General features: G+C 41.6%; 1 protein-coding gene and 1 long non-coding RNA gene across 8 annotated transcripts in view; both read left to right on the forward strand.

Moving 5' to 3' along the window:
- Positions 1-10,663, forward strand: part of LOC141049375 (uncharacterized) — a 261,995-nt gene extending 251,332 nt beyond the window's left edge. The window contains exon 2 of the long non-coding RNA XR_012220339.1: positions 9,856-10,663. This is a non-coding gene — a long non-coding RNA (uncharacterized lncRNA). The remainder of the gene's footprint in view (positions 1-9,855) is intronic.
- The window catches only part of LOC141049374 (tetratricopeptide repeat protein 21B-like), a 119,604-nt gene that overhangs the window by 35,006 nt on the left and 69,710 nt on the right, over positions 1-14,888 (forward strand). For 2 of the 7 annotated variants that reach the window (XM_073545781.1, XM_073545788.1), the window contains exons 8-11: positions 6,497-6,617; positions 6,771-6,842; positions 7,426-7,497; positions 7,604-10,663. In XM_073545781.1, the coding sequence (XP_073401882.1) occupies positions 6,497-6,593 (97 nt within the window). In that variant the 3' untranslated portion in view covers positions 6,594-6,617; positions 6,771-6,842; positions 7,426-7,497; positions 7,604-10,663. Of the gene's footprint in view, positions 1-4,473; positions 5,252-6,496; positions 6,618-6,770; positions 6,843-7,425; positions 7,498-7,603; positions 10,664-14,888 lie in introns of those variants that run through there. The other 5 variants (XM_073545784.1, XM_073545783.1, XM_073545785.1 and 2 more) reach the window with 3 other exon arrangements.

Below are 14,888 nucleotides of genomic sequence, written 5' to 3' on the forward strand. Positions count from 1 at the left end.
GGTGCTTCTGATAATAAGCAATATTATAATGTTGTGCATATATTTCTGTTGTCTAACTAACCTGGAGACCCTCTGATGCTCTGTAACCAACTGAAGGCGGAGGAGAGGTACCGCCCTTTTTATCTGTAGGTTCCTGTCCCTGAAGGGCGGATCCCCTCTCTCCGTGGTGCTGTCATGGGTTCCGAGAAACACCGTTATCGGTGAGTAACTAAGCTATTTTATTTCATACTTTCAACAATGTTAACCCTCTCCAGAAAACAAATGAATTCCAAAATAAAGCACCTGCATCTTCTCTAAAGACAGGCATTAACCCCTTTCTGACATCAGACGTACTATCTCGTCCATGGGACCCGGGCCACTATGCCCATGGACGGGATAGTACGTCTAGCGCGATCAGCGGCGCCCACGTGGTGAGCGCCGCTGATCGCGGCCGGGTGTCAGCTGATTATCACAGCTGACACCCGGCACAATGTCAGCGGTGGTCACGGACCGCCCCCGACACGTTAACCCCTTGCACACCGCGATCAAACAAGGGTTAAAGGGAAGCATCGGCAGGGAGGGGGCTCCCTCCGTGCTTCCCTGAGCCCCCCACAGCAGCGCAATGTGCAGCGCTGCTGCCGGGGGCTCCTTCCCAGCAGACCCCCGAATCCAAGATGGCAACGGGGGCCTGCAGGGAGCTGACTTCCTCAGTGCCTGCAAAGCACAGGCATGAGGAAGTCTGCAGCAGTGCCTGTGACAGATCGCTGATCTGTCACAGTGATCTCTGATGGGACAGATCAGCGATCTGTCACAGGACAGTGATGTCCCACCTGGGACTATGTAATAAAGTTTAAAAAAAAAAAAAAAAAGTGTTAAAATAATTTTGAAAAAAAAAAAATCGCCAAATAAATTAGAAAAAAAAAAAAAATTCCCTCAATAAATCCATTTTTTGGAAATAAAAAAAAAACAATAAAAGTACACATATTAGGTATTGCCGCGTCCATAACGACCTGCCCTATAAAACTGTCCCATTAGTTAACCCCTTTAGCGAACCCCTTAAAAAATAAAAAAAACGAAGCAAAAAATAATTTATCATACCGCCAAACAAAAAGTGCAATAACGCGCGATCAAAAAGACGCATATAAATATCCATGGTACCGCTGAAAACGTCATCTTGTTCCGCAAAAAACGAGCCCGCCACACAGCATCATCAGTGAAAAAATAAAGTTATAGCTCGCAGAATAAAGAGATGCAAAAATAATTATTTTTTATATAAAATAGTTTTCATTGCATAAAACCGACAAAACAAAAAAACGACCTAAATGAGGTATCGCTGTAACCGTACTGACCCGAAGAATAAAACCGCTTTATCAATTTTACCGCACGCGGAATGGTGTAAACGTACCCCCCCCAAAAGAAATTTGTTCATTCTGCGTCCCAAAAATCGGAATAAAAAGCGATCAAAAAATGTCACGTGCCCGAAAATGGTACCAATAAAAACGTCAAATCGTCCCGCAAAAAATAAGACCTCACATGACTCGGTGGGTCAAAATACGGAAAAATTATAGCTCTCAATATGTGGTAATGCAAAAACTTTTTACAATAAAAAGCGTCTTTTAGCGTGTGACAGCTGCCAAACATAAAAACCGCCATAAATAGTAAATCAAACCCCCCGTTATCACCCCCTTAGTTAGGGAAAAATAATAAAATTAAAAGAAAATGTATTTCCATTTTCCCATTAGGGTTAGGGGTGTGTTGAGGTTAGGGTTGGAGTTATAATTGGGGGGGTTTCCACTGTTTGGGCACATCAGGGGCTCTCCAAATGCAACATGGCGTCTGATCTCAATTCCAGCCAATTCTGAATTGAAAAAGTCAAATCGTGCTCCTTCCCTTCCAAGCTCTGCCATGCGCCCAAACAGTGTTTTACCCCCAAGTGTAGGGTATCGGCCTACTAAGGACAAATTGCAAAACAACTTTTGGAGTCCAATTTCTCCTGTTACCCTTAGGAAAATAAAAAATTGGGGGCAAAAATATCATTTTTGTGGAAAAAAAATGATTTTTTTATTTTCACGCCCGGGCCTTATAAACTTCTGTGAAGCACTTGGGGGTTCAAAGTGCTCACCACACATCTAAATAAGTTCCGTGGGGGGTCTAGTGTCCAAAATGGGGACACTTGTGGGGAGTTTCAATAGTTTAGGTACATCAGGGGCTCTCCAAACGCACATAACACCCGCAAACCATTCCATCAAAGTCTGCATTCCAAAACGTCACTACTTCCCTTCCGAGCCCTGACGTGTGCCCATACAGTAGTTTTCTCTCACATATGGGGTGTCAGTGTACTCAGGACAAATTGGACAACAACTTTTGGGGTCCAATTTCTCCTGTTACCCTTTGGAAAATAAAAAAATTGAGGACTAATAGATCATGTTTGTGGAAAAAATACGATTTTTATATTTTCATACCCAGGCATTATAAACTTCTGTGAAGCACTCGGGGGTTCAAAGTGCTCACCACACATCTACATACATTTCTTCAAGATGACATGCATTTACCATATATACTCGATTATAAGCCGAGTTTTTCAGCAGTTTTTTGTGCTAAAATCGCCCCCCCTCGGCTTATACATGGGTCATTGTCCCAGAAAGACAGTGAGGGAGGGGGAGCAGTGGAGTAGCGGGTCACACAGAGGCAGTTATAGCCGCAGCCGCCGGCTTCCAGCACACATCCTACTTACCTTCCTGCGCGTCCTCGCTGCATCTCGTTCGTTTCAGCACCAGCAGCTCCTCCATCCGAGTGATCACGTGGCCCCGCTCATTAAGGTAATGAATATTCACTCCTCTCGACTCCCATAGGCGTGGAGTGAATATTCAGGAAGGTAAGTAGGATGTGTTTTTTTTTTTTTTTATATAGGAGCCATGCATACCAGGCTAAGGGATGAGGAGCCATGCACACAAGAACAGGGGATAAGGAGCCATGCATACCAGGATAGGGGATAAGGAGCCATGCATACCAGGATAGGGGATAAGGAGCCATGCATACCAGGATAGGGGATAAGGAGCCATGCATACCAGGATAGGGGATAAGGAGCCATGCATACCAGGATAGGGGATAAAGAGCCATGCATACCAGGATAGGGGATGAGGAGCCATGCATACCAGGATAGGGGATAAAGAGCCATGCATACCAGGATAGGGGATAAGGAGCCATGCATACCAGGATAGGGGATAAGGTGCCATGCATACCAGTATAGGGGATAAGGTGCCATGCATACCAGTATAGGGGATAAGGTGCCATGCATACAAGGATAGGGGATAAGGTGCCATGCATACAAGGATAGGGGATAAGGAGCCATGCATACCAGGATAAGGGATGAGGAGCCATGCATACAAGGATAGGGGATAAGGAGCCATGCATACAACGGTACGGGATAAGGTGCCATGCATACCAGGATAGGGGATAAGGAGCCATGCATACAAGGATAAGGATGAAGGGACAATGCAGCTTATACTTGAGTCAATACGTTTACCCAGTTTTTGTGGAAAAATTAGGTGCCTCGGCTAATACTCAGGTCGACTTAATTCTGAATGCAAAATTTGCTGGAATCATTAAGGGGTGCCATGTCACATTTGGAGAGCCCCTGATGTGCCTAAAAGAGTGGAAACCATCCAAAAGTGTCTCCATTTTGGAAACTAGACCCCTCAAGGAACTTATCTAGATGTGTGGGGAGCACCTTGAACCCACAGGTGCATCATAGAAGTTTATAACGTTGAGCCATAAAATAAAAAAACTAAAATCACATTTTAGCCCCAGATATTTTATTTTCACATGGGTAACAGGAGAAAATGGACCCCAAAATTTGTTGTGCAATTTATCCTGAGTACGCAGATACCCCATATGTGGGAGAAAACTACTGTTTGGACGCACGGCAGTGCTCAGAACTAAAGGAGTGACATCTTGGAACACAGACATCGATGGAATGTTTTGCGGGTTTCATGTTGCATTTGGAGAGGCCCTGATGTGCCTAAACAATGGAAAATCGCCACAAGTGACACCATTTTGGAAACTAGACCCCTCAAGGAATTTACATAGATGTGTGGTGGAACCCCCAATTGCTTCACAGAAGTTTATATAACGTTGAGCCATGAAAATAAAAAAAATCTTTTTTTTTCCACAAAAATGTTCTTTAGGTTCAGCCACAATTTTTGTTGTTTTCACAAGGGTATCAAGGAAAAATGGATCGCAAAATTTGTTGTGCAATTTCTCCTGAGTACACCAATACCCGATAAGTGGTCGAAAACGAAGTTTGAAGCACAAGTGCAAAGCTCAGAAGATAAGAAGCGCCATATTAAACTTCAGATTTTGCAGGACTGGTTTGAGGGTACCATGTCACGAGGCAACAGAAGGGCAGAACCCCCCCATAAGTGACCTCATTTTCGAAATTATGACCCTCTTGGGAATTTATCTACTGTTGTAATGATGATTTTGATTTCACAGGTGTTTTTCAGAAACAAGCAGCAGTGTAGGTTGCTGAGTGAAAACTGCAAACTGCCGTTGTACAACCCCTGGCAAAAATTATGGAATCACCGGCCTTGGAGGATGTTCATTCAGTTGTTGATGTAGAAAAAAGCAGATCACAGACATGGCACAACGAAAGTCATTTCAAATGGCAACTTTCTGGCTTTAAGAAACACTAACAGAAACTAAGAACAAAAAATGTGGAAATCAGTAATGGTTAGTATTTTAGACCAAGCAGAGGGGAAAAATTATGGAATCACTCAATTCTGTGGGAAAAAATTATGGCATCATGAAAAACAAACAAACAAAAAAATACTCCAACACATCACTAGTATTTTGTTGCACCACCTCTGGCTTTTATAACAGCTTGCAGTCTCTGAGGCATGGACTTAATGAGTGTCACACAGTACTCCTCATCAATCTGGCTCCAACTTTCTCTGAGCGCTGTTATATGTGACTGCATCCAAAAACAGTATTTAGAAGACAGGGGCACTTTAATCAAGAGGTGAATACCCCCCTGCAGTCAGTAGTGCTGACCAGTGAGCGATGGCATCACAAACTGCCCCGTGACGTCATAACCCAAACATTCTATCCCTATGGCAACCGAGCATTCCGCCAGGAACAATTTTACTGACAGTGAAAACGCGACATTTCATATTCACTTCCTGTGACGTGAGAACCAAAATCGAGATTGTTACCCGCAATAATGAGTGAAAGAAGATCTACCAGAGTTAGAAAAGAGGCCCGCTATAAGGAATATGCATATACAAAAACACGTAAGTGTAAAATGAAGGCGTAAATAATTGTACAATAATCTTTCATGGAAACTGGGTCATTAGATTGTGATTTGAAAAGGAATTCATACCCTGTGAACTTTTCCACATATTTTTTCACGTCACACCCACAAATTTAAATGTTATTTATTTGGATTTTCTGTGATTTACCAACACAAAGCAGCAAGTATTTTGGGTATTTTTGTGTATGTCTCTACCAGGTTTCACATCTAAAGGCTGAAGTTTTTGTCCTTTCTACTTTGCAAACTCGCTCTAGCTCAGCGATATTGAAAGGTGAGCTAATGTGAACAGAAGCTTTCAAGACTTGACACAGATTCTTAGTGGGATTTCGGTCTGGACTATGACTACGAATATGCTTTAATCTAAACTATTCCAATGTAGCTCTGGCAGTTTGTTAAGGGACATTGTCCTGCTGGAAGTCTGTAACAGGTTTTCCTCCAGGATTGCCCTGTACTTAGCTCCATCCGTCTTCCCATCATCTTTGACCAGCTTTCCCGTCTGAAGAAAAGCATCCCCACAGCATGGTGCTGACACCACCATGTTTAACGGTGAGCTTGGCATTTCCAGGGTGATATGCAGTGTTAGTTTTCCTCCACACACAGCGATTTTCATTTAGCCCAAGTAGTTCTACTCTGGTCTCATGTGACCAGAGCACCTTTCTCCACACACTAGCTATGTCACCCACATGGTTATTTGCAATCTGCAAAAGGGACTTCTTATGCTTTGCTATAAAAAAAATGGCTTTTAGCTTGCTACTCTTCCATAAGGGCCAGATTTGTAGACTATGTGAATAACCGTTGTTCTGTGCTGAGCTGTGGATCTCTGCACCTCCTCCAGAGTGACCATAGGCCTTTTGGCTGTTTAATTAGTGCTATCCTTGATTAGGATGTCACTTTAGGAAGATGTCCATGACTTAGTAGGTTTACAGATGTGTCATACTCCTTCCACTTTTTGATAATGGAGTGAACAATGCTCCGTGATATGTTCTTAGGTTGGGCTATATTTTTTTAAGCTTGTGGGTGTTAAGTGAAACAGGTGGAAAAGTACAAGGGGTATGAATATTTTTCAAGGACACTGTAAATGCTGCCCTAGCTACAGGCAGTTACTGATAAGGGGAGAAAACCTTCTGAAAGAAAGTCCAAAGTTTAATGTAAACCACAAAATCGGCATATAATGCTCCTAATATTCCCCATTTTCTCTTCTAATAGCTGTGTGCCGTGCAAAACCGACTTTCAAAAAGAGAACATTGAAATTCTTCGAGGACCAGGCCGCTATACTCCCCGAGATCGGAGAAGCAGATACTGAAATTGAATGCAGACTGTACACAACGTAAGTCGCCATGTGTATAGAACTGTACCTGCCTTGTCAGAGGGGTCATTTACTTTTATGTGCCTGTATCAGGGATACACAGGGTTTTGTCTCTTTATATCTTAAGTGCCAAATCTCACAGTTCTTAATGCATTTATTGTCTACTCTAAATAGAGAGGAGATTGAGGCATCGCTCGCGCTTGTTGAAATGGCAAGTGAAGGCGAGGAGTAGAGAAGACCGAACCAGTGAGTTACAATCCGTGATGGCTCCGGCCTCACGCTATAACTTAACTTCTTATTTCTTTTCCGTTACACAGACTCACTGAGAAAGGGATAAAACTTACCATATAATCAGCAAACATTAAACAGCCCCAATAAATAATTATAATTAGAGCAGTAAAGTACAAGTCCTGATTCCACAATATGTCACTCGGGAGATGACTGATACGTACATAAAGAAAACACATACAAATACCCGGCGTCTCTTAAGCCTCATAGGTTGTGTATCTCAAAGCAAGCACTCCCCCTAAAAGGTCTCTAGTCTCTACACGTGTTGCCGTCCTGCTAGTAGACGACTCATCAGGAGACATCTATTTACACAGACCTATTATAATACTTAAGACCATCATGGAATTCTTATAGTATTAGAGGCAATCATAAATATCCCATAAAAAATCTAGAATAGAGGATAAACACATTGATGGGAGCGCTTCTTTAAAGATAAGGCCACTCCCATTCGCTGACATCAGACCCATGACTGAATGTGATTGGCTATGCCGGAGCCAAATGCTCGCCTAACCCTAATGTATTCCTTGTCTAATCTACACAGAGAAGAGATTGATGCCGTGGTGGCTCTAATGGATCTGTCAAGGAACTGGGAGGAGCGCAGAGCAGCCAAGCAGTGAGTGACCGTGATGGCGCCAGCCTCACACTATAACCTCAGGTCAAGATCTTATTTCTTGTCCGTTACACATGTAGAACATCAGGATCTTTTATTCATTTTTCAGGGCAGAAAAGCGAAAAAAGTCAAAGAAAACAACTGATCATTCCATCAAGCCGTCCCCCAAGAAGAGAAAAAAAGAATAATGATCCAGACACCACCATTTTATTTTATTTATAGGGATAGTTTTTTTTTAGTATTATACATAGTTTGATAGTTTTAGGTTAAGGTTTTAGCATTTAGTTTTATAGTTAATTATTTTTTAATTTTTTATTCTATTTACATACTTATACATAACGAATATATAAAAAAGATCTAAACCTTTTGCACATCCAACTGCCGTTACCATCTATCGAAGCCAAACTACCACCGGCTATTACCACCTACGGCCGTGTTCCGACAGCAATGACCATCTACGCCCATGTTCCACCAGCAATGACCATCTATGCCCATGTTCCACCAGCAATGACCATCTACGCCCATGTTCCACCAGCAATGACCATCTACGCCCATGTTCCACCAGCAATGACCACCTACGCCTATATTCCACCAGCAATGACAATCCATGCCCATGTTCTGCCAGCAATGACCATCTACGCCCATATTTCGCCAGCTATTACCAACTATGCCAAATTACAACCTGCCAGCTCCATCAATGCATTATTTTCACCATCCATTATTTTTAGTGTATGTTATATTTATTTTTATATTTTTTTACTATTTATATTTTTTTTTATTTTGTACATAGTGTAAATATTGTAAATAGATATATTTGTATATTTTGTAAATATTGTAAATAGATATATATTTATATTTTGTAAATAAGAGATATATATTTTTATACCAAAGCTCTGGTTGTGGATTATTCCTCTACTAATATTCTCTGCTCTAAGAGATGTTGATCCTTTACCTACATACAACCTATTCCAATTGTTAACTCAACGTCTGACGTTTTAGGCTACTAATGTCGTGTGTTGCAATGCTCAGTGCGATTTGTGCCACGCGTCCCCATACAGCAGTAACTGAGTGGTTTACCGCAGCGGTCTTATTAATAAATAATCCTGCCGATCCCTACTGATGCTAATCCCTATTGGTGCTTCCCTGTGAGCTGCTCTCTGCACAACATTACCAAAGCTCTTGCTCTCTGCTCCTACCAGAGTTAGTGTGAGGGAAAAAGATATCAGAGGGTAAAGATAGGGTCACAGGAGATAACCAGAGGCGACATAGGTTTGGTAGGAAATAACGGGGCAAGATGGGGAGTAATAGGGGGTATTAAGAGATAACAGATGGGTAAGAAGGAGTCAGTGAGATGGTGGTAGAGAAAAAAATAAATGGAAATCTTGTAATTTTCACGTGGGCCATGAGGCCTAATATTAGACTCGTACTTCCTTTCTTATCAGCAGCCACAGAGACATAAGCAGCAATACTGACTGACCCTACTGACTAGTAGAGGAGAGCTTTCTAAGCATGCTCTGACCTAGGCAAAGGTCATTGTGAAGGGATGGGGAAGAGGTGAGCTGTAACAACACCTATTTAAAAGGTGGGTTCTGAGTTATTTATTTTGCATCAAGTGCTATTTGTCATGGTAATCCTGTCTGTGATGATAATGAGACTGCTGTGAAATGTTACAGACAGGAAGGATGAGTTTTGGTTTAGAGGCGAATGTGAAAATTGCAAGATTTCTTTTAAACATAGCAATTCCATTAAACTAGATTTCTTTTTAAAAACAATTGACACAAAATCAGGTTTTTCAGCTTTATTGTGGCTCTTGAACATGGCTCTAGCTTAAAAAAAAAAAAATAAACAAGATGAATTTAAAAGGAAAGAGCAGACACTATACAGCCGGCCGGTCTGAGCACTGACACCAGAAAAGTTGTGGACTGGTATCTTGTCTTACCTCATGAACATTTCCATCTCTGCAGAAGTAATTAACACCTTTCCTACAATGGACATACTATTCCGTCCATGTGACCTGGGACCTAAGTCCCAAGGACGGAATAGTACTTCTAGTGCGATCAGCGGCGCCCACGTGGTGAGCGCCGCTGATCGCGGCCTGGTGTCAGCTGATTATCACACCTGACACCTGGCACAATGTGTCAGGGGCGGTCACGGACCGCCCCCGACAGGTTAACTCCTTGCACACCGCAATCAAACACGATCGCGGTGTACCGGGGGTTAAAGGGAAACATCGGCAGGGAGAGGGCTCTCTCAGTGCTTCCCTGAGCCCCCCCACAGCAGCGCTGCTGCGGGGGGCTCCATCCCTGCAGGTCCCCGGATTAAAGATGGCGACGGGGACCTTCGGGGGCCTGCAGGGAGCAGGCTTCCTCAGTGCCTGCAAAGCGCAGGCATGAGGAAGTCTGCATCTATCTCCTGTTTCACACCAGTTTTTTTTCCATCAGTCAAGATCCGCCGTTTTCCTAAAAAAAAAAATGGATCCGCCATTTTGTTTGGCGGATTCGTTTTTTTTCCCATTGACTTGCATTACTGGCGGATCTTGACGGATGGCCATCCGTCAGATCCGTTTTTTTTGCGGATCCGCCAATTTTTTTTCGTCCGCCGACTTGCCCGGACAGAGCTTGTAACTTTTTTGGCTGAAGGATCTGCATTTTTGTACTGTGCATGCCCGGAGGAATGATCTCAGGGGGCAATTTAACCCTGAAATCACTTCTGGCGAATGGTAAAAAACAAATTCTCTCTCTCTCGTCCCCGGACTGCGGTTCCTTTAAAATTCTTCAGCCAACGGATCCGTCAAAAAACCGATCCGATGGCATCTGTTCACTTCAGTTACCAACGGATCCGCTTTCCGCCATTTTGGCGGATTTTAACTGACAAGAAAAAACTGAAGTGTGAAACAGGCCTATGCCTGTGACAGATCGCTGATCTGTCACAGTGATCTGTGATGTGACAGATCAGCGATGTCCCACCTGGGACAATGTAATAAAGTAAAAAAAAAAAAGTAAAAATAATTTTAAAAAAATCGCTAATTAAAAAAAAAAAAAAATCCCAAATAAATTTCATTTTTAGGAAATAAAAAAAAAAACAATAAAAGCACACATATTTGGTATCGCCGCGTCCGTAACGACCCACCCTATAAAACTGTCCCATTTGTTAACCCCTTTAGCGAACCCCTTAAAAAATAAAAAAAAACGAAGCAAAAAATTATCATACCGCCGAACAAAAAGTGCAATAACGCGCGATCAAAAAGACACATATAAATATCCATGGTACCGCTGAAAACGTCATCTTGTCCCGCAAAAAATTAGCTGCCATACAGCATCATCAGCAAAAAAATAAAAAAGTTATAGCTCACAGAATAATTTTTATATAAAATTGTTTTCATTGCATAAAAGCGCCAAAACATAAAAAAAAAGACCTAAATGAGGTATCGCTGTAACCGTAGCGACCCGAAGAATAAAAGGGCTTTATCAATTTTACTGCAGGCGGAACGGTGTAAACGCAGCCCCCAAAAGAAATTGATGAAACGCTGGTTTTTGTTCATTCTGCGTCACAAAAATCGGAATAAAAAGCGATCAAAAATGTCACGTGCCCAAAAATGGTACCAATAAAAACGTCAACTCGTCCCGCAAAAAATAAGACCTCACATGACCCGGTGGGTCAAAATATGAAAAAATTATAGCTCTCAATATGTGGTGATGCAAAAACTATTTTTACAATAAAAAGAGAGTCTTTTAGCGTGTGACAGCTGCCAAATATAAACACCGCCATAAATAGTAAATCAAACCCCCCGTTATCACCCCCTTAGTTAGGGAAAAATAATAAAATTAAAAGAAAATGTATTTATTTCCATTTTCCCATTAGGGTTAGGGCTAGGGTTAGGGCTGAGATTAGGGTTAGGGCTGAGATTGGGGTTAGGGTTGGAGTTAGAATTGGGGGTTTCCACTGATTGGGCACATCAGGTGCTCTCCAAACGCAACATGGCGTCTGATCTCAATTCCAGCCAATTCTGCGTTGAAAAAGTCAAATGGTGCGCCTTCCCTTCCAAGCTCTGCCATGCGCCCAAACAGTGGTTTACCCCCACATATGGGGTATCGGCCTACTCAACAAATTGCAAAACAACTTTTGGGGTCCAATTTCTCCTGTTACCCTTAGGAAAATAAAAAATTGGGGGCAAAAATATCATTTTTGTGGAAAAAAAAGATTTTTTTATTTTCACGCCCGGGCGTTATAAACTTCTGTGAAGCACTTGGCTCAAAGTGCTCACCACACATCTAGATAAGTTCCGTGGGGGGTATAGTTTCCAAGATGGGGTCAATTGTGGGGAGTTTCAATAGTTTAGGTACATCAGGGGCTCTCCAAACGCACATGACACCCGCAGACCATTCCATCAAAGTCTGCATTCCAAAATGTCACTACTTCCCTCCTGAGCCCCGACGTGTGCCCATACAGTAGTTTTCTCCCACATATGAGGTATCAGCGTACTCAGGACAAATTGGACAACAACTTTTGGGGTCCAATTTCTCCTGTTACCCTTGGGAAAATAAAAAAATGGGGACTAAAAGATGATGTTTGTTGAAAAAATACGATATTTTTATTTTCACGCCCGGTCGTATAAACTTCTGTGAAGCACTGGGGGGTTCAAAGTGCTCACCACACATCTAGATACAGTCATATGTTAAAGTTTGGGCACCCCTATTAATGGTAACCTTTTTTCTTTATATCAATTTTGGTTTTTGCAACAGCTATTTCAGTTTCATATATCTAATAACTGATGGACTCAGTTATATTTCTGGATTCAAATGAGGTTTATTGTACTAACAGAAAATGTGCAATCTGCATTTAAACAAAATTTGACCGATGCAAAAGTATGGGCACCTCAACATAAAAGTGACATTAATATTTCGTAGATCCTCCTTTTGCAAAAATAACAGCCTCTAGTCGCTTCCTGTAGCTATTAATGAGTTCCTGGATGAAGGTATTTGTGACCATTCCTGTTTACAAAACAATTCCAGTTCAGTTAAGTTTGATGGTCGCTGAGCATGGACAGCCCGCTTCAAATCATCCCACAGATGTTCAATGATATTCAGGTCTGGGGACTGGGATGGCCATTCCAGAACATTGTAATTGTTCCTCTGCATGAATGCCTGAGTAGATTTGGAGCGGTGTTTTGGATCATTGTCTTGCTGAAATATCCATCCCCTGCGTAACTTCAACTTCGTCACTGATTCTTGCACATTATTGTCAAGAATCTGCTGATACTGAGTTGAATCCATGCGACCCTCAACTTTAACAAGATTCCCGGTGCCGGCATTGGCCACACAGCCCCAAAGCATGATGGAACCTCCACCAAATTTTACTGTGGGTAGCAAGTGTTTTTCTTGGAATGCTGTGTTTTTTAGCCTCCATGCATAACGCCTTTTTGTATGACCAAACAACTCAATCTTTGTTTCATCAGTCCACAGGACCTTCTTCCAAAATGTAACTGGCTTGTCCAAATGTGCTTTTGCATACCTCAGGCGACTCTGTTTGTGGCGTGCTTGCAGAAACGGCATCTTTCGCATCACTCTCCCATACAGCTTCTCCTTGTGCAAAGTGCGCTGTATTGTTGACTGATGCACAGTGACACCATCTGCAGCAAGATGATGCTGCAGGTCTTTGGAGGTGGTCTGTGGATTGTCCTTGACTGTTCTCACCATTCTTCTCTGCCTTTCTGATATTTTTCTTGGCCTGCCACGTCTGGGCTTAACAAGAACTGTACCTGTGTTCTTCCATTTCCTTACTATGTTCCTCACAGTGGAAACTGACAGGTTAAATCTCAGAGACAACTTTTTGTATCCTTCCCCTGAAAAGCTATGTTGAATAACACTGGTCAACAGCATTTTTGGTGCCAAAGATATTTCATCGAATTTAGGGTATTTTTGGGGTGCTGATTCTGAATATGTCATCAGTTTTGCCAGATTGGCTCAAGTTTTTGAGATTTTTGGTATCTTATTTATAGCACTTGTTGGTAAATGCGACGCATCATCTCATTAATTTCTTTGGATTAGTACTTGAACTGAGCAGTTCTCAATATAGTTTTGTGTTAATTAGTGTTCTAAAAGTTTGTTCATAGCTTGATTTTTGCACTAACTTTATGTTGTTGTCTGTTTTCCAGTGAAAAGCATGAACTCATCATGAAGAAGTTGTCTTAACGATCCAGACTCATTCTGTTACATTTGTGGTGAATATACACTGCCAAAACATAGAAGAAACATAACACACTTCGTAAAAAAAGTGTATTTTGCCTATTTTGGGGTTATGCTTGGGGACCAAGACAAGTTTTGGGCACCACACATAGTGTGCAAAGCATGTATCGAATTATTACGAAAATGGAGCAAAGGACAAAGAAAAAGCTTCAAATTTGGTGTTCCAATGGTGTGGAGAGAGCCAAAAAATCATCATGATGACTGTTATTTATGGTAAACACAGGTACAGGCACATCTTCACAATGAGGGACAGGCCTTCTTGCAGATTCCATGTTACTCCCATTTTCGTTTCTTATGCTTATTGAATCCTTGCACTTGCACTGCACAGAAATAACAGTCATCATGATGATTTTTTGGCTCTCTCCACACCATTGGAACACCAAATTTGAAGCTTTTTCTTTGTCCTTTGCTCCATTTTCGTAATAATTCGATACATGCTTTGCACACTATGTGTGGTGCCCAAAACTTGTCTTGGTCCCCAAGCATAACCCCAAAATAGGCAAAATACACTTTTTTTACGAAGTGTGTTATGTTTCTTCTATGTTTTGGCAGTGTATATTCACCACAAATGTAACAGAATGAGTCTGGATCGTTAAGACAACTTCTTCATGATGAGTTCATGCTTTTCACTGGAAAACAGACAACAACATAAAGTTAGTGCAAAAATCAAGCTATGAACAAACTTTTAGAACACTAATTAACACAAAACTATATTGAGAACTGCTCAGTTCAAGTACTAATCCAAAGAAATTAATGAGATGATGCGTCGCATTTACCAACAAGTGCTATAAATAAGATACCAAAAATCTCAAAAACTTGAGCCAATCTGGCAAAACTGATGACATATTCAGAATCAGCACCCCAAAAATACCCCAAATTCATTAAAATATTTTGGACACCAGAAAAAAAATTTTTTTTCGTTGACCTGTGTAATCTTTGTTTTCAGATCATTTGAGCGTTGTTTTGAGGAGCCCATGATGCCACTCTTCATAGGAGAATCAAATAAGAGAACTACTTGCAAGTGGCCACCTTAAATACCTTTTCTCATGATTTGATACACCTGGCTATGAAGTTCAAAGCTCAATGAGGTTACAAAACCAATTTAGTGCTTCAGGAAGTCAGTAAAAAGTAGTTCGGAGTGTTCAAATC

Source organism: Dendrobates tinctorius, unplaced genomic scaffold (assembly GCF_039654945.1).
Source record: "Dendrobates tinctorius isolate UK_male_01 unplaced genomic scaffold, ASM3965494v1 ptg000143l, whole genome shotgun sequence".
Lineage (NCBI taxonomy): Eukaryota > Metazoa > Chordata > Amphibia > Anura > Dendrobatidae > Dendrobates > Dendrobates tinctorius.